This window comes from Sorex araneus, chromosome 1 (genome assembly GCF_027595985.1).
Source record: "Sorex araneus isolate mSorAra2 chromosome 1, mSorAra2.pri, whole genome shotgun sequence".
NCBI classification, from domain to species: Eukaryota; Metazoa; Chordata; class Mammalia; order Eulipotyphla; family Soricidae; genus Sorex; species Sorex araneus.
This window is the reverse complement of record NC_073302.1, coordinates 233,882,250-233,903,063: the sequence shown is the minus strand read 5'-3', so window position 1 is coordinate 233,903,063 and position 20,814 is coordinate 233,882,250. Positions and strand designations below refer to the sequence as shown.

At 34.4% G+C, this 20,814-nt stretch overlaps 1 protein-coding gene across 5 annotated transcripts in view; it reads left to right on the top strand.

The window, feature by feature from the left end:
* The window catches only part of NBEA (neurobeachin), a 625,086-nt gene that overhangs the window by 192,040 nt on the left and 412,232 nt on the right, over positions 1–20,814 (top strand). For all 5 annotated transcript variants that reach the window (XM_055142057.1, XM_055142054.1, XM_055142047.1 and 2 more), the window contains 7 exons: positions 2,472–2,553; positions 2,773–2,896; positions 3,893–4,085; positions 6,321–7,334; positions 9,002–9,219; positions 11,605–11,758; positions 18,893–19,073. In XM_055142057.1, coding sequence (XP_054998032.1) covers positions 2,472–2,553; positions 2,773–2,896; positions 3,893–4,085; positions 6,321–7,334; positions 9,002–9,219; positions 11,605–11,758; positions 18,893–19,073 — 1,966 coding nt within the window. The remainder of the gene's footprint in view (positions 1–2,471; positions 2,554–2,772; positions 2,897–3,892; positions 4,086–6,320; positions 7,335–9,001; positions 9,220–11,604; positions 11,759–18,892; positions 19,074–20,814) is intronic.

The following is a 20,814-nucleotide window of genomic DNA, read 5'->3' as shown; positions in this document are numbered from 1 at the left end:
CTATATATAGAACATCCATCGAGTTATTTCCATATTTATAATGTATTGTTGTTTTCGAGTGCTGTCCAGTATGATAGCCAGTGGCCTCTGAAAACAATTAAGCTGAGACTGGTAGGAGCTGTGATGTGCTGTAGTATCAGCTACATATTGGACTTCAGTCCTTGTCTGCTTCTGAACTATCTTGTTTTGTGTTGAGTGAAGATTAACTCCAGTGCATGTCTGAGCCCCCTCAAACCACCTACCCTTCATTCAGCTCCTATTTCATTTTAAGGGTTTGCAGCTGGGGCTGGACAGATAGTCCAGAGGCTAATAGTGCTTGCCCTGCCTGTGGCCAGTGACCCTGCATCACCCCCCCCCTTTGGTCACTTCCAACCTTTCCACTCCCCAGAGTCAGCCCAGAGCACGGATGATATTGCCGAAAAAACAGTAAAGAGGTTGCATTTGTGTTCCTCTCTGTATCTCATGCTCCTTCACCAGTTTTAAAAACTTAAGATCCTTAACAGTAGACTGTCTGCCATGTTTTATTACTTAATGGGGCATGCCTGTCTCTGTCATGTTAACACTAGAAATACAACCGTATGTAGTTCCCATTTCTAGACATGGACATTCTACTGGATTTTACTGGGGATTTTACTGGATTTACTGATTTAGTTTCAAAATATGCTTTAGTAATTTGCTTAACATAACTTACATTTGAGTATGTTACAGTTTTTAATTTTTACATATTGAGCCTTATTTGTTGTTTTTAACAGCTTGATTGGAGAGGCAAGATATTTATTATGCTCACTGTTAGATAATCACACAGGCACTGATAAGGTCAAAAATATAAATGAGATTCTGGGAAATAAATTTTGTTTTCTGTGCACTGAAATGTATTCTATTTGGTGTAAAAATTTCTTGACTAGTATGTGTCATGGACAGGTCTGACCTAATCTCTTCCAGACTTGACTGTGATTATCTTGAATATTTTTATTTATATCAAGAATACTTTTGTGTTTTGTTCACTGGGTTTAATGTAGATACTAAAAAAGATTGGACATATTGATTTCAAACTCTTTACAAGCTTATGTGAACATAAATTGTTCTATGGTTTCAAAAACATTTTTTTCTGTGTTTTGACTTCATCTTTTTAGTAGTAATGCATGTATGGAATTCCCCATTTTAGGAAATTCCAAGACACTTTAATAAGAAAATATTTGGTTTCAACAATGATGTGGCAAATTGCCTCACATTTATCATTTAGTAATAGTTCGCATTTATATCAAGTGAATACCACTTTGATGTACATTCCTATTGCACTTAATCACATTTCCTATGTTTTTTGTCCTTTTTTACAAGTTTGAGCAGAAAGGTAAGAAGTATACTACTAGGTGTCATGTTTAAAAGATATATTTTGTTGAGCGGGACAGAGTGATAGTGTGGCGGGTAGAGCATTTGCCTTGAACAAGCCTAGCCGGGTTTGATCCCTGTCATTCCATATGGTCCACTCCCTCAAGCACTGCCAGGAGTGATTCCTGACTGCAGAGACACAAGTAACCCCTGAGCATCGCTTGGTGTGGATTCCAAAAGAAAAACAATTTTTTTTTCCTTAATTAGAGAAAATGACCTCTGTTGCTTAATAAATTAACTTTATCCCAAGCTAACTCTTATCTTTTCCCCAGATTTTTTTGACCTTTAGATTAAACTGTTTTAAAAGGAGCATCATAGCTTAGCTTGTTAAAAAGGAAGTTAGGCCCCTAATATAATAGCCCTTTATTAAAAATAGCCTCTTCATATTTTTTTACATTTTCAAGAATAGTGGTAAACACAGACTAGAGGCTAAACAGTCATGTATTCATTATTTCTACATCATTCAGTTATTTTTATATTTAATAAATATTTATTGAGCACTGGCAGTAAGTATAATATCAGATATTATGCTCATAGGTAAGAATTTTGCAGTGAAGAGATTAGAGAATTCTGTGAGATGTAAAGTATAATAATAAATTCTGCCATTTTTAAATTGGTTTTGCCAGTTTTTATTATCTGAAAGTTCATTTAAAATTTAAAAAAATATATAAGTATTTGACAAATGAAAATGAGACAATGCATTATAAAGATTTTCCCTATTACTTCCTTCAGAAGCCAGGATATGCATAGGTTTACATATTACCTTCATTTTTTTGAAAAATTTTTTTATTATGTTGTAGACTGTAAGCATTTGTTTACAGTACAGTGTAAGTCTGTTAACAATTTAAACTGAAAGGGGATTTCAAACAAAATACTTAGATTTCCTATTTAATCTTCCTGTGTATATAATAATAATAAAAGTTGATGACTATAGATTTAACTTAGAAATACATGGAATTAACTAGAAGCCCCATTTCAATGTTTTCTTTGGGAAGAATTAGCTATTGTTGTAAATTCTTTATATAGATTTTTAAAGTACGGTTTAAATTATTTTCTAAATAAATTCTTTTTTTATCTTTCAGATCCTGACAGAGCAAGTGTGTACTCAAGTCGTACACAAACCACATCCGGAGCCAGATTCTACTGTGAAAATTCAGAATCCAAGTGAGCAAACAGCAGTTTTTCATTGTCATGTGGTAGTTCCATGACAATTAGTGAGATTGAAACATTTCCTAATCACACAAGTCTTGATGACCTTTACATAATTCATGACACCTACAACTCATATACTGTGGTGCATTTAACTAAAGTCATTACTTTTTGAGTGTAATGTGTTGTGCATTAATGAAATTTTACTGTGTATGGTTTATTGTTCATTTATAGTGATTCTTAAAGTGGTTGCAACTTTGTTAAAAAACTCTACGCCAAGCGCAGAACTGATGGAAGTTCGTCGTTTGTTTTTATCTGACATGATAAAACTCTTCAGTAATAGCCGTGAAAATAGAAGGTAAAAAATATAAAAATTATAGCAAATCTTTTTCCATAATAACTTTTATTTTCTCCCATTTTTCATTGTTGCTGTTTATATATCTTTATTTTTGCATAACTTCTTGTGGTGCTCAGGACTTCCTCCTGGCTCTGTCCTTAGGCATCAGTTCTGTGGTGCTTGAGCAACCATATGGAGTAGCAGGCTTTCAGCTGGGGGTGACTGCATGCAAGGAAAGTGCCTTCATCCCTGTACTTTTTCTCAGGTCCCTCTTCTCCTTCATTCTTCATCTTTTAAAGAGAATGTTTTAAAATTCTATACTATAAAATACTTTTAACCTTTAGAAAAGGTTTTGTATGTTTTCTTAATATAAACTTATAATACCTGTTCTATATGCTTTTATTTAATTACATTTGTATGTTTTAATCACATTTCATTATCCATATCTATGCAAACATATTTCCTTTTGTTGATACCTATTATCTGCTTTACTTATTTACTCATATTTATCAGTAATTTCCTTAAATTTCCTCTTGACAGCTGATTATTGTCATGCAATTTTAAGGCAGTTTGGATAGGAAAAGGAAGTTCTTAGAAGCCATGTTTGCTGTCTAAATCCTTAATTTAGCAAATTTTAGTTGAGTATCTGTTGTACATAAAACTCTTCACAGCACAGATTGAATGTCATTGTACAGTCATGCAAGAAACAAAATGAACAAAACCATTATTAAATTTTATATAGTTTTTAAGTACAGTATGAGTGTCACATGTCATGAAGCGGTAGAGAAATAACTAAATTGGACCGTGAAAGTTAGGAAGTCACTTTCAAATGTAATTTGAATTTTTCTGGGTAGAAGAAAAAGGGAAAATATCTTTCCATGTGTCAAATACAGAATATGCGGATGATAGTATGCCTTTCTTTAAAAGTCGAATCATATACCACTGCATGTTTAAATTTCAAAATAGTGAATTCAGACATAGTTTGGATAGTTCAATTAAATGTGTTTTTTCTACTAGATGCTTATTGCAGTGCTCAGTGTGGCAGGATTGGATGTTTTCTCTTGGCTATATAAACCCTAAAAATTCTGAAGAACAGAAGATTACCGAGATGGTCTACAATATCTTCCGGATTCTTTTGTACCATGCAATAAAATATGAGTGGGGAGGCTGGAGAGTCTGGGTGGATACGCTCTCGATAGCACATTCCAAGGTAACCAGGGGTGTAGTACTAACTCCATGGCATGGAGTATTTTAAAAAATAGTGGTAAACAGACTTAGTTTTTGGATTACATAGTTCTACACACTCATTTGGTGCCATCTTGTGGGCATCTTGCATTATGACTGATTCTTTTATCCCAGCTTTCTCCCTTGTGTTATTCACTCCTTTGTTACTGCAGTATTAGATACTGAAATTTTTTACAGGTCATTTAATTTAAAATTTTAGTGTATAATACTTTAAGGCTTTCATGATCCCATGGATGTCTTATAGAAGATCTGAAGACTACTTGCCCACACTAAATTCTCTTGATTAAAATGCACCTACTTGGTTTTTATAAACATATTACATAAAATATTCTGAAATGTTCTTTGATCAGTATTTTTAACATTTTCTACATAATCATTCATACATTTAAAGTTTTAAAAAAATTATTAGTGTTTTAAGTTATATTACCTTATTTTTAGTATTAGTCTACATGACTATATTTCAAAAATCATGTTGGCCAAAATAATAAGATTTATAGTTTTGCCATATAAAATTCTGGTTATTCAGAATTATTCTTTTGTGTGATATCATGAGAAAAATGTGGTTTGCTGAAGTTTGGCTTTTAATCCAATCTATGCTGCAACCCAGTTTGTTACTTTAATTGGGATTGGAAATAAATGCTCTTTGAAGGTATTGATAGTATTTTTGATTTTGTGGGTATATAATTTCATGGCTACTATTCAGTTTTGCTATATAGTAGGAAAGTAGACACAGACAGTGTAAAATAGCATGATTGTATTCTAATACTTTATATTTTAGTATACCAAAACATCTGATAAGATGATATAACTTATCGGGGCTGGAACGATAGCATAGCGGGTAGGACATTTGCCTAGCACGCAGCTGACCCGGGTTCAATTCCCAGCATCCCATATGGTCCCCTGAGCACTGCCAGGAGTAATTTTAATTTCTGAGTGCATGACCCAGGAGTAACCCCTGTGCATTGCCAGGTGTGACCCAAAAAGCAAAAAAAAAAAAAAAAAGATGATATGACTTATCAGTTCATCAACCTCTGTGTTTAGAATTTGAATTTTTTTATTTTTTTCTTTGGTAATATGAAGGTGCATTTTTATTAACATAATTTCTAACGGAAGTTTGCTAACTTGAAGTCATGTTAATTTTAACAATTATGAGTTAATACATTTCACATCTGTGAGAAAGGATTTTGAACCTTGCTAATTTTAGAGGAACTATTATTTTATGTGAATTTATATTTTATAGTATTTTTTTCATTTTCCAAGTCACTTGTGTTTTTTAACAACTTTAACAAATTTTTTTAGGACAAGACATTCCTTTTTTTTTATTCTTCAGAAGAGTATATCTTGGATCATTGCTATTCAAGCCTGTGTAACAAAGCAGTCTTTGCATAGAGAAAGCTGTGGGTTTTTTTTTCTCCCCTTTTTTGGCTTTTTGTGAGCTCAGAGATTACTCCTGGCTCTGCACTTGGAAAATTGTGGTGTTTTATCGATTGACATTTGTGTATATTTGTAGATACATGAGGTTTTTATTCTCTGTTGCAGCAGACACCTGTGAGTAGTTGATAAAGTGATAGTACTTTGAATATATTTTTTTATTAGTCAGCTCTCTCTTTTGTGTTCAGATAATATGAAAGCATTGTGTCCAGCTGATGTATAAATTACTGGATCTTATTGAAACAAGTAAAGTACTGCATTATTTAAAACTTTGGTTTTGCTAGTTTACCTGGGTCTCTTTGGATAAGTCATAGAATAGAAAGTCACGTATTTGTGCTTTCTTTGGTTTTAACCAGCGCCAGTACCTGGGTGGCCGGGGTACCAGACTGCTCCCTGCAAGCTTGCCTTGCCAGGCTTGCGAGGCTGTGTTGCTCAGGAGTAAGCGGGGTCTCTGTGCCCAGAGGAGCTGCCCCTGTCAGGGTGGAGGTGCCCGTCTGAGCCACTCTGGCAGTGTGGTGGGTGGGCCAGGCCTGCTCTGGCCAAGCCTGTGCTGGACCAGTCTAGCTGTTTCTTCAGCCTGTAGTTGATACATTTATATATTTCTCACTGCTTGACAGAAGGGAACATTTTCTTTCCTTAGAATTAGTGTTTGCTGTATGTGAAAATTTAAATTTCTTTACACCACTTTGCTCATTGTACCATCATTATATTTGTGATATTTAAAAATTCTTCCTATATCCCTTCCTATTCTCTTCCCTTAATTCCTAAGGTCACATATGAAGCACATAAGGAATACCTCGCCAAAATGTATGAAGAATATCAGAGACAAGAGGAAGAAAACATTAAAAAGGGCAAGAAAGGGAATGTGAGCACCATCTCGGGTCTCTCCTCACAGACCACGGGAGCAAAGGGCGGGATGGAGATTCGGGAGATAGAAGACCTTTCCCAGAGCCAGAGCCCCGAAAGTGAGACCGATTACCCCGTCAGCACAGACACCAGAGACTTGCTCATGTCCACCAAAGTTCCTGATGATATTCTCGGAAATCCAGACAGGCCAGGGAGCGGCGTGCATGTGGAAGTGCACGACCTGCTAGTGGACATCAAAGCCGAGAAAGTGGAAGCCACGGAAGTGAAGCTCGATGACATGGATTTATCACCGGAGACTCTGGTGGGGGGGGAGAATGGCGCTCTTGTGGAGGTCGAGTCCCTGCTGGATAATGTCTACAGCGCCGCTGTGGAGAAGCTCCAGAACAATGTGCACGGGAGCGTGGGGATCATTAAGAAAAATGAAGACAAGGATAACGGCCCCCTGATAACATTAGCAGACGAGAAGGATGAACTGCCTAACAGTAGCACCTCATTTCTCTTCGATAAAATACCCAAACAAGAGGAGAAACTCCTTCCCGAGCTTTCTAGCAATCACATTATTTCAAATATGCAGGACACACAGGTTCATCTCGGTGTTAGTGATGATCTCGGGTTGCTTGCTCACATGACTGGTAGTGTAGATTTAACTTGCACATCAAATATAATAGAAGAAAAAGAGTTCAAAATCCATACAACTTCAGATGGGATGAGCAGTATTTCTGAGCGAGACATCGCGTCATCCAAAGGGCTAGAATATGCAGAAATGACTGCGACCACTCTGGAGACAGAGTCTTCTAGTAGCAAAACGGCACCAAATATTGATGCAGGAAGTATCATTTCAGATACGGAGAGATCAGACGATGGCAAAGAATCAGGAAAGGAGATCCGAAAAATCCAGACAACAACTACAACACAAGTAAGTTGCCTCATGTCAGTTCTAAAGAAAAAACCAAAAACCCAAACCCCAGACATTGATTAGACAGAGTTGTTAGCAAGGCAGATGAATTCCTTACCAGTTAGACCCTGTTATTGTCCAGTTGTGGTGGAAGAATAATTTATGCCATTGAGTGGGGTGGTGGTGTGTAGAAAAGAAGTTTATCATTTTGAATTTCGTTTCCAGTTCCATCTCATTTGGTCTGTGTCCCTTCGCTTAGCCTCGCAGGGCTTGAATTTCCTCATGCAGGACAAGAGGCTGCACTGGAGTTAAATTCAAGGTCTCCCAGTTCTGACATTTTATGATTCTGGGACTACATTTACACATTTTATATTCAAGGTCTTTATTCTGAATACTTGATTAATTTTAACCTTTTAAAGCTTCAGGCCCAACCTTGTTTTGTGGATTGTAGAAAAGAGGACTTGGAGCCCAGATTGAACTGCTAAATGAAATGAAGGGGCAGGGGAAAGGGAAGTGTTATTTACCAAGTGCCTCCCATGTTCCAGGCACTGTGCTGTATGTTTCAGATTTAATCCTCACAGCAACTCTGTGAGGTAGGTAATAAGGCTAAGAAAATTTGAAATTATTAGCAGGAAGAATTTTCTTTACAACAACCGAGTTGGGAGGGTTTTTTGTGTGCTTTTTTTTTTTTAATGAGATAATTCAGTGCTCGTGGGGCTGGTGATGAGGAAATGTTAGTGTTGTTGTAGTTTTGCTATCAACAGATCAAGCTAGGAAGAGATGATACTTAAAATGGGTTTTAGGAGTTGTGCTTGGAGTTACAAGACTGCCTTATTTTCTAGGCTAAATATAATAAATTATGTCTGAGTTAAAGAAGTTATAATGATACTTTACCTTATTGATTTGCCTTTCCATTGCACTTTTAATAAGTTTAATATGTTTCATTAGAATTTTAAGGAGTGAACTTTGCCTTTCTTTGCCTTATTTCTTTACATTCATGAGAATCTTTGCAGATAATCTTTGAAGATTTTTAAATATTCAATATGGGAAATATTTTTCCTACTGACTCCCCATTTCCATATTTTGCGGCCATTGTGTTACAGTGATAATTGTGATATTGTGATAATTGCTAGGTGATGGCAATATTGAATTAGGCACAGATATATACTACAGAAAAGCATAGCACAGTAACAGTAATTACTAGACTTTCCTTGTTTCTGCTGAGTTCATAATCATTTCTCTAGATTTTTTTCTTGTCACAGGCATTTCTTTTCTAAATGGAAGTATTTTGAGTGACAAGACTTTGAAGTTAGCTTGAATCTTTTCAAGTCATGCATAGTCTAATCTAGATGATGACATACATCCAGTATGCTTGGAGTACTTGCTCCTGCCACGTGCTGTCATGATATGTGGGTAGATTATATAAAATTCATTACAGTGAGAATTTTCCATTTGAACTTTTGTATTAACTTAGATATTTGATTGCATCATTACTTTCTAAAGCAGTGAAAGTCACCTGTTTTGCAACTCAGGAGTCCTGTGCAGGAACCAAGTTAATGATTTCTCGCAGTTGGATCAACTTAGTTACATCACATGCAGAAGGCTTTACTCACTTCACTATGACTATTAACATTCTGAAATTAGTTAATTCTTTGCTTGCTGCAAAAATTTACCTTTTCTTTTTTTAGGCTGTACAGGGTCGGTCTCTTACACAACAAGACAGAGACCTCCGGGTGGATCTAGGGTTTCGAGGGATGCCAATGACTGAAGAGCAGCGACGCCAGTTCAGCCCGGGTCCACGCACCACCATGTTTCGGATTCCTGAGTTTAAGTGGTCTCCAATGCACCAGCGACTTCTCACTGATCTGCTCTTTGCCTTAGAAACAGATGTCCATGTTTGGAGGAGGTAGAAGCTGTTTTTAATTTCTTTAAACAAGAGGACTTTCACTTAAGAAAATGAGTCTTTTTAATTACTGGCATTAGCTTGACTTGTAAGAGAATTGTATCACAAATTCAGTTAATTAGAAGTAATCAGACATTGAAATTTTTGGTAGGAAAGCATCTTCATGAAGGGTGTGTTGCTGGGTAGAGGAATAGTGCAGTAGGTACTGTGTTTGCCTTGCATCAGCAACCTGAGTTCAATTCCTGGCATGCCACATGGTCCCACACGCTTCCCTGGGGTGAGCCCTGAGTATAGAGCCAAGATTAAGCCTTGGCCACAGTTGGATGTGTCCTAGAATTTCCCCACTTCCACTCCCTAAAAATCATATGACCTAGGTTTCAACTAAAAAAAATTTAAGGGGGCTGGAGCCATAGCATAGGAGATAGGGCTTTTGCCTTGCATGGAGGTTGATCCAGGTTCAAGTCCAAGCATCCCATATGGTCACCCGAGCACCGCCAGGAGTGATTCCTGAGTGCATGAGAGCCAGGAGTAATCCCTGTGCATTGCCGGGTATGGCCCAAAAAGAAAAAAAATATATAAGAACTTACACTTAAGCAACTAAAGGGAATTCTGCTATGACTTAATAAAAACTAAATTTTGAAATCCTTCATTGTAGAAATTAAATTTTCAAACACACAGATTCAATTGTTAACATGTTTTCCATTTAATTTTGTAAGAGTTAATATGCATAAAAGTATAAAATTTGGAGTAATTCACCCTATGGGCATGTACACAAATTAGAGTTGATGGTTTTAAACAACTACCCTGCCATTAATGACAATCCGTGACACATACATGTTTTCAGACTCAGAAGGGTTTCTCTGCTTCAGCTTTTATTCCCTTAAATTCCAAGTTCTTCAACGTTCAGCATCATTTAACATAGGAAACTTGCCAAAACAAAAGTTAGGCTGCTGCTTCCTTTTCAGCCCTTCCTTCCTTTATCCTTTCCTTTTTTATTCTTCTCTTCTTCCTCTTTCCCTCTCTGCTCCTCAGTTTTCCTTTTCTCCTGCCTATTATTCTCCTTTTTCTCTTATTGATCTCCTAAGGGAAGCCCCTCTGTTGATTCCCCGCTTCTCGCGTGCCAGCAGGTTAGCATGTTGTCTTCCATCACAGTTAGACAGATCGGGATGGCAGGGCCTGTCCCACTTGGAATGATCCTACTCCTGCTTGGTGAAACAGGACTGAGCCGAGGTCAGCCTCTCAGTTGAGCTCAGTGATTGAACAGAGTTCTAGGTTGTGTTAACAGGAACTGAGGAATCTTTGTCTTGGAAGCATCCAGAGAGACCTGTCAGAGAAAGTTTTACTTTTGATTTTGCTTGAAATATTTTACAGTCATTGTCCTAGTAACTGTTATGAGCAGTAGTTTATCAATTTCCAATACTGTCATGTACTAAATTTAAGAACTGTTAGAGAAGCTAGAATTCCATGAAATAATTCTGGTTTACTATCTCAGTATAATGGAACTTATAATTTGCTAATTGTGATATTATTATCCCCAAAGTGAATGGCATTTAGCTCCCTCCGTTAGAAGTTTTCTTTCATATCTATCAAATTTGAACAGTTTTCTGTAACTTAATTAATTTTTAAGACAGCATTTTGTTTTCAGTTCAGAGGAAAATATTTTGATAAATAGATAATATTTAACAATTCTAAAAAGATAGAATTAACTGGCTTAAATTTGTTCATTTGTTCATAGAACAATATATTTTTTAATACATATTTTTGTCTGACACTAGACTAAAATGGTATTTCTTTGGGTCTCCACATTGTATGTTTTATATAGGGAAGTTGTACTGTTTACCTACTTTGAGATCTATTTCCCCTTCTACCTCAGTAAATTATTCAATTTTTATAGATTTATTTATGTCATACCCATGATCTTTAGAACTAACTATGCATTTTCAATGTCACTGATCAAATACATTGTTGAAGCCTAATAATACTAGAGATGCCCCTAAAGGTAAAAACTATCCAATTATTTTGCCTTTTGCATAAAATAATCATCTTTGAAAATACAAAACCAAGCCAAACAAAATAGTAACTTTTTAGCCAAAGTCATTGATCTTTATCTTGTTATTGACTCTAATTAATGCAATGCATATCCAGTCAGAATATTAATAATAGTGATGATGATCAGTTAATATAATTGTACACAAAAGTACCCTGAAGAGGTGAATACTAGGTATTTTATGTATATTTCAGATAAAAGCATTGTCTCTTCTAATGACTTTGTTTCAAAATTGCCTTGTTCCTGTTATCTTTCACTTAAAATGTTTGTATGTTTTTATAAGTATCTTAGTCTTACTCCAAGGAAATAAACATTTATGTTTTGTTTTTCTGCTGTTCTAGCCATTCCACAAAGTCTGTAATGGATTTTGTCAATAGCAATGAAAATATTATTTTTGTACATAATACAATTCACCTCATTTCCCAAATGGTAGACAACATCATCATTGCTTGTGGAGGAATTTTACCTTTGCTCTCGGCTGCTACATCACCAACTGTAAGTACTTTGCTTCCATCTAGTGGTTGTACTCTGTAATTACAGGAGTAGACCATCACAAGGATTTGAACACTGTTTACCTAAGGAACCTTTTAGCCACATAAACATACATTTGAACATGTGTGTGATATGTCCATACCTATATTTGAACTTAGATCTGTGCTCCAGCATATTTTATCAGAGGTATTATAAAATAGTTCTCTAGTTATTCTGATGAATACGTGTTGAAAGAAGTATAACTATTTTACATTTTTATTTATTACCTAAATAAATGTCTTCAAATATATAGTTAGTATAATAGTTAAATTTTTTCTCTATAAATATTGAGGTTATAAAACCAATCACATGATTATTTTATAATATCTTAAATATAAATTTAGAAAAATTAGACATGCAGAGTCACATCAATTGCTTGAAATTAATTTTTCACTGTATCACTGTCACTGTCATCCTGTTACTCATCAATTTGCTCGAGCGGGCACCAGTAACTTCTCCATTGTGAGACTTACTATTTTTGGCATATCGAATATACCACGGGTAGCTTGCCAGGCTCTGCTGTGGGGGCGGGATACTCTTGGTAGCTTGCCGGGCTCTCCGAGAGGGGTGGAAGAATTGAAACCCGGGTCGACTGTGTGCAAGGCAAATGCCCTAACCGCTGTGCTACAGCTCCTTTACATAATATTATTTAGAACTTTGAGTTGGGAGGTAGCACAGTAGGTAAGGTGCTTGACTTGCAAACTTCTCAGTTTGATCCCCAATATAGCCAGCAGTGAGCCCTGAGTACAGATGGGTGTGGCCTCAAAGCCCCTCCCCTTAAAATATCATTTAGAATTTTATATAGGACTGATACATTCCTCTTCTTTGGAATTTACTCTTCACTCAGTTTTAACTTCCTTCAAAAGGGAAACCAAAGTAGTTCTTTGAGTATTTATTAAAATGTGGGTACCTCCACATAGAAAAGTGACAGTAATAATATTTTTACTTTGTCTGAAAAACTTGACAGTTCCTACAAACCTTGAAGAGGTTTTTAATAACATTTAATTTCACTTTAATGATTCGATATTTATTTCTTTATAAGTGTCCTATATCTATATGCAAAATGAAAATACATCAGTATTTATTTCAAGAGCATCTGTATCATTTAAAATAAAATAAGTCAATATTAATTTTATACTTTATTTGCCTAAGTAAATATCTCTGATTCATATTAAAAATATACTTTATAGTTACTTGCTCCCATTGAAAAGGTTAGAGGGGCCAAAGATATAAAGCAGTGGGTAGTCAGTCTGCCTTGCATGTGGCCCTCCTGGTTCGATCCCTGCTACCTGGTCCCCTGCCCACCAGGAGTGACTCCTGAGTGTAGAGACAAGAATGAGCCCTGGCCACTGCCCTGTGTGGCCAAAGAAGGTTCTTGATGAAAAACAAATAAACACAAAAAGACAAAGAAAGGAAAGAAAAGAACGAAAAGGATAGAGCCCCTCGCTTTCCCTGTTGGCACTTTTGTCTTGCCTTGTTGGAAGCCTGTCTAGGAGCCTTCGGATTTCCCCCAGGAGAGCTATCTCCTGCTTTCTTGGGACATCTATAACTTGGTGCAGGAACATTTCCAAATTGATCTCTAACATTATTTCGACATTAACATGCTTTCTCTATGCAACTTTCTCTCATGATGCTCTTGCCAGTCTTCCCAAGGACTCCCAAGGTAACACCAAGATGGAGCAGCCCTCACGGAGCCTACGCCGTTCTCCTGCCCTTTCCCAGGCACTTGGACTTCTCTTTCCCTCATGAATTTCTTCAAGAGCTCACAGAGGCAGGCAGGCAGGCAGAGGCCAGGAAAGCATGTGACCCTTAGGGCGTTAGTGGAATTAGCAGCTAACCCAGGAAACACAACAGGAAGAGTATTAGTTGAAAGTGTGCAAAGAATGGAGGAGGATGAATTAATCCATAATATATCCTCCTTTTTTCTTAATAATTGATTTTTCTCTGGTGATTTGCACCAAACTGTAGTAAACTGAGATCTGATTTATGAATTTTAAGCTGCAGCATTCTACTAATGAAGCAGGGAAAATGTTTTTTTTCCTTTCACTATACTGTAGCACTATAGCACTGTCATCATGTTGTTCATCGATTTGCTCGAGTGGGCACCAGTAACGTCTCCATTGTGAGACTTGTTGTTACTGTTTTTGGCATATCAAATATGCCACGGGTAGCTTGCCAGGCTCTGCTGTGTGGACCGATACTCTCGGTAGCTTGCTGAGCTCTCCAAGAGGGACAAAGAAATCAAACCTGGGTCAGACACAAGCAAGGCAAAAGCCCTACCCCATGTGCTATCGCTCCAGAGCTGTGTGCAATATAATACATGGCATAAAATTAGTGTGAATGCATAATATTTTATTGCAAAAACTTGACTACTTATTACCACTGAAAATTCAAATTAGAACTTAAAATAAGTGCATTCCTTGAATTCAATCATAACTTGAATTTGACTTAGTGTATATTCATTAAACATTTCAGAAACAGTTTTACTTAAATTATGATTATTTCAGTAAAATTTGTGGCGTTTTATTAAAGACCTATAATTTTTTGCAGGGAGCTACAAATGTACTTTTTTCGTTCTTGTTTCTAATGTTGAGACTGTATTTGAGAGACTCAGTAAGTGTTTACTCTTCCTTAAGCTGTGCATTTAACAAAGCCAGGCACAAGGACTTGAGCCACCTATCTTTTCATCAAATACGAGTTATTCTTTGCCCTAATTTTGGTGAGATTCAGACAGTGACCTCCGTGGAGTTATAATTTAATGTATGGTTCTAGTATGAGCTATTTTGATATGCATTTTACCCGAGTTCTTCCATTTATAAGCTATAACCTCAACCTCAGTTAGTTGTTATTTAAAGTATTACTTGTACTGATATCAGTGGAAATTGTACAAATTCAGATCCATATAAATATGTTAGATTAAAAAGTTTTTGATGAATAAATAGTTCCTTCTATTTACTTTTTTAGATTATCATGATGTAATTTTTCCATTTTTAAAATAGGTATCATATTCAGATTGTGATGTTTAAGATATTTGATACCAATTCATTTATTATGTTTTATAGCAGAAGACTAAATTGTTGTGATTTGGTAACAATAAACTAAAACATTATCATTTTTATGTTGGTAATAAGATTATTATTAATATCTTTCTTGTGTGAAAATACTTTAATGGAAGCCTTTAAGAATACAAGGATATCTTTGCAGTGTTTATGTTGTAGGAAAGCCTTGAACTTAATATTTATTTTGAAAAAGTGAACAGTAATGAATTTTCATTTTTGTTTGTTATTTAAACTCACATATTTTATAAAGTAAGTAGTGAAAGAGGTTTTTAAATCTAAACTAGATAAATAGGGGTTACTTTACCACTCATGAGCGGAAAAAATCTTAGTGTGTAATTTGACCAATCTTTAGCTTTGGTAAAGTGACATTCTTTTTTGGTTTTGGCTTTGGGTATTTAATGTTGCCATGATTTGATGGATGAATTTAATTGTTTTTTATATACTGATCAAATTGGTCATTCATGGAATTAGATTAAAAGAATGAAGACAAGCAATGACCGTGGGTCAACCACGATTGTATATTAATTTGTGGTTCCAGTTGGTCATTTAGTTATTCAGAACAGTGAATGTTTAAATTTTAATTTGGTATCATGTATGGTTTGGTTTCACGGTAGATAAAAATAATAGACACCTATATTTCTGGCTTTTTATTTTCTCCCAAAGTGCTTTGTTAAGGGTCTAGGAGTTACCTCAGTGAGAGCTAACTGGGCTGGGCCGTTCAATACTTTGACTCAATGAGATAGCTCAGGTGCAGTGGTACTCGGGCTACAAAGGCCACATCAGGGACATATGATACTGGGGATCGAACTCTGGGCCTGCCACATGCAAGGATGTATTCCACCTCTCTGAGCTCTCTCCCAGCCCGATGTTTGTGGTTGTTGTAATAGTTTTATAACTAAAACAGAAAGGTACTTACCTTGCACAACCAACCTGGTCCCATTCTTAGCACCACCAATGGTTCCCAGTGCCCTTCCAGGAGTGGTCCCTGAGCACTGAGTAAGAGGAAGCCCTGAGGAAGCCCCAAACACTCCCTGCCCCAAAAGAAAGAAAAACAAAGAAAAATAAAAATGAAAGAAGAGCTGCTTCTTTTTCCCAAAAGTAATGACTAGAATTTAATCTTAGAATCTATTGTTATAGGGTAATAAATGCATAACTTAGATTTTGGGAAACCATTGATTTTTTTTTACATTTTCAATTTTATAACTGATCATACTTTGATAGTCTTAGGACACTTCTTTTTGTTTTTCTATCAACTATTATGAAAAGAATGTCTTTTGAGTTTTGTATTCAAATATATTCATTATCAAAAGTCAGAATAAGAATAGGTAGTGACTTTTATTGTGAATCTTACTCTTACTCAGATTTTTGAATATACTGAGAATAATTTTTACTAAGACTGAAATTTAGCACAGTATCTAATTATAGTAATTATATAATTATCTTAGTTATATGGAGACCTCATTTAGTATATTTATAAAGCTTTTTCCTAGTAAGGAAAAATTATAGCCACTAATAATTTATTCTTTTAAGGTTTTAGAGGGGTTTCAAATATTTGATATTTGAAATTAGATTTTGGAATTATACAATTCCCTAGTGAAAATTATTGATGGTTAATATTAATAGCTTGTTTTTCAGAGTCATTTCTGTCCAGACAAGTAAAAATTATTTTCACAAAATCTTTCTGTTTATTATTTATTGTTCATTATTTATTAAACGTTTTTTACAGCCATTTGCTAGAGAAATATACTCATTTTGTCAAAGACCGCATGCATAGTTTCTATTATCTGTATTATATTTTTGTATATTTGGGGGTCAAAATACTCATGAAAAATAGATGCTAAACATTTGATATTTAACCTTAGTCATGTAATTTATAAAATTAATATTTCCTAAAATTTTGGTTTTAATAAAGTATCAGTGTGATTTTAAAATATATTATTTTTTGTTTTAATTTTACATTGTATTTTCATTTAATTTTAATGATTTCTTTTTCTTGTACTTTTTTGGTCTGTGTCTGTTTTGTCTAATGCATGTCCAGGGTTCTAAGGTTAGTATTACCTCAGTAATTTTCAGGTTTTCAGTTTTAAATTTTATTTTTGCTCATTTATGAAATTTTTGGGTTGGTTGTATTTTGAGTTTTCATATCATCTTTAAATTAGTCATATCTTTGATACATTTAAAAAGTTCTATAAATCCTTTTCTTAAGAATTAACCTAAACCTATTATTACTCATAATATCCACACTAACTTGTGATAATATAATGAAATGCTATTTTAGTCATATGTACACTCACTTGTTATCTGGCTCCAATGAAATAAAACTGGATGGAATATTCACAATGGGAGGAATTAATAATAATGATTATGAGTGTTCTTTATTTTTAAACCCGTTATGTTTATATGACATTTCATAATATTTATAAATTAAATTTAATTAGTATGTAATAAGAACTCTTTAGATTATTGCTTTATGAATATATTTGTTTTTACAATTTTATTTAAATTGCTACTATAATAGTTGCCTATAAATTTTGTAAATTCATCTAAATTTAAAAACACTTTTGAAGCCTTTTAGACATCAAATATTAAAAAATAAGGCCTACAACTAACAAAGTAGTTATTGTTCATAAAAATTTAATAATTCAAAGCATTGTAGTATTTCTTTAGGACTATAGTTATAACATTCCAAATGTAATGTTCTGAAAATTTATTCAGGTAATTTGATAGCAATGACAAGATCTTCAACCCTATTATAAAACACTTATATTGATAACATGATAATTGATAATAGTTTTTATAGTACTTTATCATTGTCACAGATTTTTAGTTCATATGAAGTAATGCCATCTAACAGTACAGTGTTAGAGGACATGAAATTTGCATTTTAAATGCAATTAATTTATGATAGTTATAGAACCAGAGATACTGAACTGTTGTGATTGTTGTAAACCAGCTTTGAACACAATTTTGAATAGCTTTGAACACAAGGATACAGTTATTAAATGTGTATAAACATTGTCAAACCAAAAATATAAATAGGAGTACCTCCTTATATGATACCTTATAGTTACATTCATCATTTTGTAGATTAAGAAGGTTAATGAGTATAGCTAGTGTGCACAGTTCCAGAAAATTTTAAAGTCATGTTTTTATTTATAGACTATTTGCTTCCTCAGATTGTTAAGGCATCTCAGTAATGGGCTTAGTCATACTGAAAAAAAAAATTGAATGTTAAATTAATACTTGATGCAAAGTAAAATCAGAAAATACTGTTTGTTGCTTATATAATAAGAAATTGTATATTTTAAGGAACAAACTTTGTAATATTCCTTTGGAAAGCAGGAAACTGTTTTATCATGACAGTATTTTAGTGAAATTTTGGTTTTCCAATCTAGATAATTTTCAATTTTTCTTACCAACTGCTCATGTAGGTTGCAAAATAATATCTGTGGAGGAATTAATGATCTTGATAACTTTCACCTTGAAGTTTTAATGTATATAGTTAATTGGTAGTTTCAGCTTACTCTGAAATCTATAAGGTAATTGTCATACTCTAACTTGATTGTCATCAAATTTTGATACAAAATATATATTTTATATTATACATTTATATGCTAGAAAGATTTTGAAGTATGTATTTTTATGAAGGAGAGTATGGATTTCAGGAAATAGCATTTTTTATATATTTCTATCTAGGGATAAGTATATAAATATTTTGTTTAATTATTTCTAAATATGTTTGTGAGATGATCTTAAATGCAGAATGTAGTTCTTACAAATAATGATATTTAACCCTAACATTGACTTTAAAAATATACTTTTCCATTTTTGAGGGATAATTCATAGGTAAATTTAGTTTGATAACCTTTATCACATATGAAAATATGAAATTATTTGTATTTTTCTTTAATAATTTACCAGCATATTACAAGTTATTCATAATTTATTTTGTTTCTTTTTGTTTTGTCTATAATATGTATTGTACAAAGGTATTGTATTTTTGAATATTATATTTTAGACTTTTTTTTTGTTTTTGAAGACGGAGTTGGAAAATATTGAAGTGACACAAGGCATGTCAGCCGAGACAGCAGTGACTTTCCTCAGCCGGTTGATGGCCATGGTTGATGTACTTGTCTTTGCCAGCTCTCTAAACTTTAGTGAAATAGAAGCTGAAAAAAACATGTCATCTGGAGGGTTAATGCGCCAGTGCCTGAGGCTTGGTAAGTTTGTTAAGAATGATACAAACAATTACCTACAGATTGGTTTTATGCTGCTTTATGATACATAAAGTACTAATGCTACAAGGCTATTTAATATAGATATTATCTTTATTCAAAAATTACCAAATAAAAAAGTTAGAGTATCTCCCCATGACACATTTTATGGAATCGCTCACCTTTAACAGGCTATAATTTAAAGTAGTGTAAAATATGTTTTAGTTTTTTCCAGATGAATAGGCCTGTAGCATTTTTCATTTAGGTGATTTTAATATAAATCCATCTTTGAATTCTTTTTGGTCAAGTAATACTGAGAGTAGTTGTCCTGCTCCTTCAGAACATATCAGCAAATGAGTGGCATCCTTTTAAATCCGGAAGGATTTAACTTATATCTGTGTTTCTCAGGGCCAACAGTTAACACTTATAAATATTGCTAGTGTTATAACAGTCTTGTGTTGCAAAGAAAATTTAGCCTGAAAAACCCTCATTGTATTTGGACCAGCTCTTAAGGTGGGGACCATTTTTTATCTGACCTTCTATTAAAGGAGAATTATTTGTATTATTTACACTTTACACGGAAATGATATTTGCTTGCTTTGGAGCAGGAGCAAACTGGAACAAAATAATGCATTAGATAGGGAGTAAATCTCTCTAATATAATTTTATCCATAATTTTAAGTTATGTAAAAATTTACACATGCATAGTCTCAATGGAGGATTTGTTTTTGCAGTGAGGAAGGATTAAACTCTTTAAGGGTGGTAGAACCTACTTTTAGTTTCTTTGTACTTTTCTCCCTATCAATAGGGATTACCTGTTTATAGTAGATTTATGCAACATAAAATTAATAATTTTAAAGTGAACACATAAGGGATATAAAACAGATTTCTGTATTTTGCAGCCATCTCTGTCTAGTCCCAGAACATCCCACACCTCTCCCTAAAATGACTCATTTGCAGCCACCCTCCTTCCTTCCCCAGACCCCGGTCCTCCCATCTTTGTTCTGTGTCCAGGAAGGCGCTCTTCCTGATAGCTCTACTCCTTGGACCACCTTCTCTGAGCTCCCCTTCAGCAGGAGGGAGTCACAGTTCTCTGCACAGTCCTCAGGCCTCACTTGTTTTCCTTATGAACGATTTCCATTTAGTGGCTCATCCCATGATGAAATTTTTGCTGGTTTCCGTGTCGGGTTCATGTGGGTCATGGGGTGGCCCAAATTCACACAGCCTGGTGGAAAGAGTCTGTCAGTATGACAGACTAACAATGGTGAGCAATTACCTACTGGTTGGTTTTATGATGCTATATAATACATATCAATAAAAAAGTTATAATATCTTCCCAGGACACGTTTTATAGAATTGATCATCTTCATGGACTCTAATTTAAAACAGTGTAAAATATATTTTGTTTCCAAAGGAATAGCTTTATAGCACTTTTAAGTGATTTTAATATAAATCCATTTCTGAATTCTTTTGGACTCTAACTCTGAGGGACATGGGATAGTTAAGAGAGGGACATCACACATTACTATTTAACAGTACCAGACAGATTGCCTTTTATAACAGAAAGTGAAAATATCTTAAATCTTGGAACCAGCATTTGTCTGGTCATCCTAAGCTCTTAATTTTTAAAATATATTCAGAAACTTTACTGCTGTGTTTATTTTATTCTAATCATTCCTTTATTTAGAGTTTTATTTTTTTCTAATCATTTAGAGTTTTAAAGACATTTTTAATTTATTATTATTAC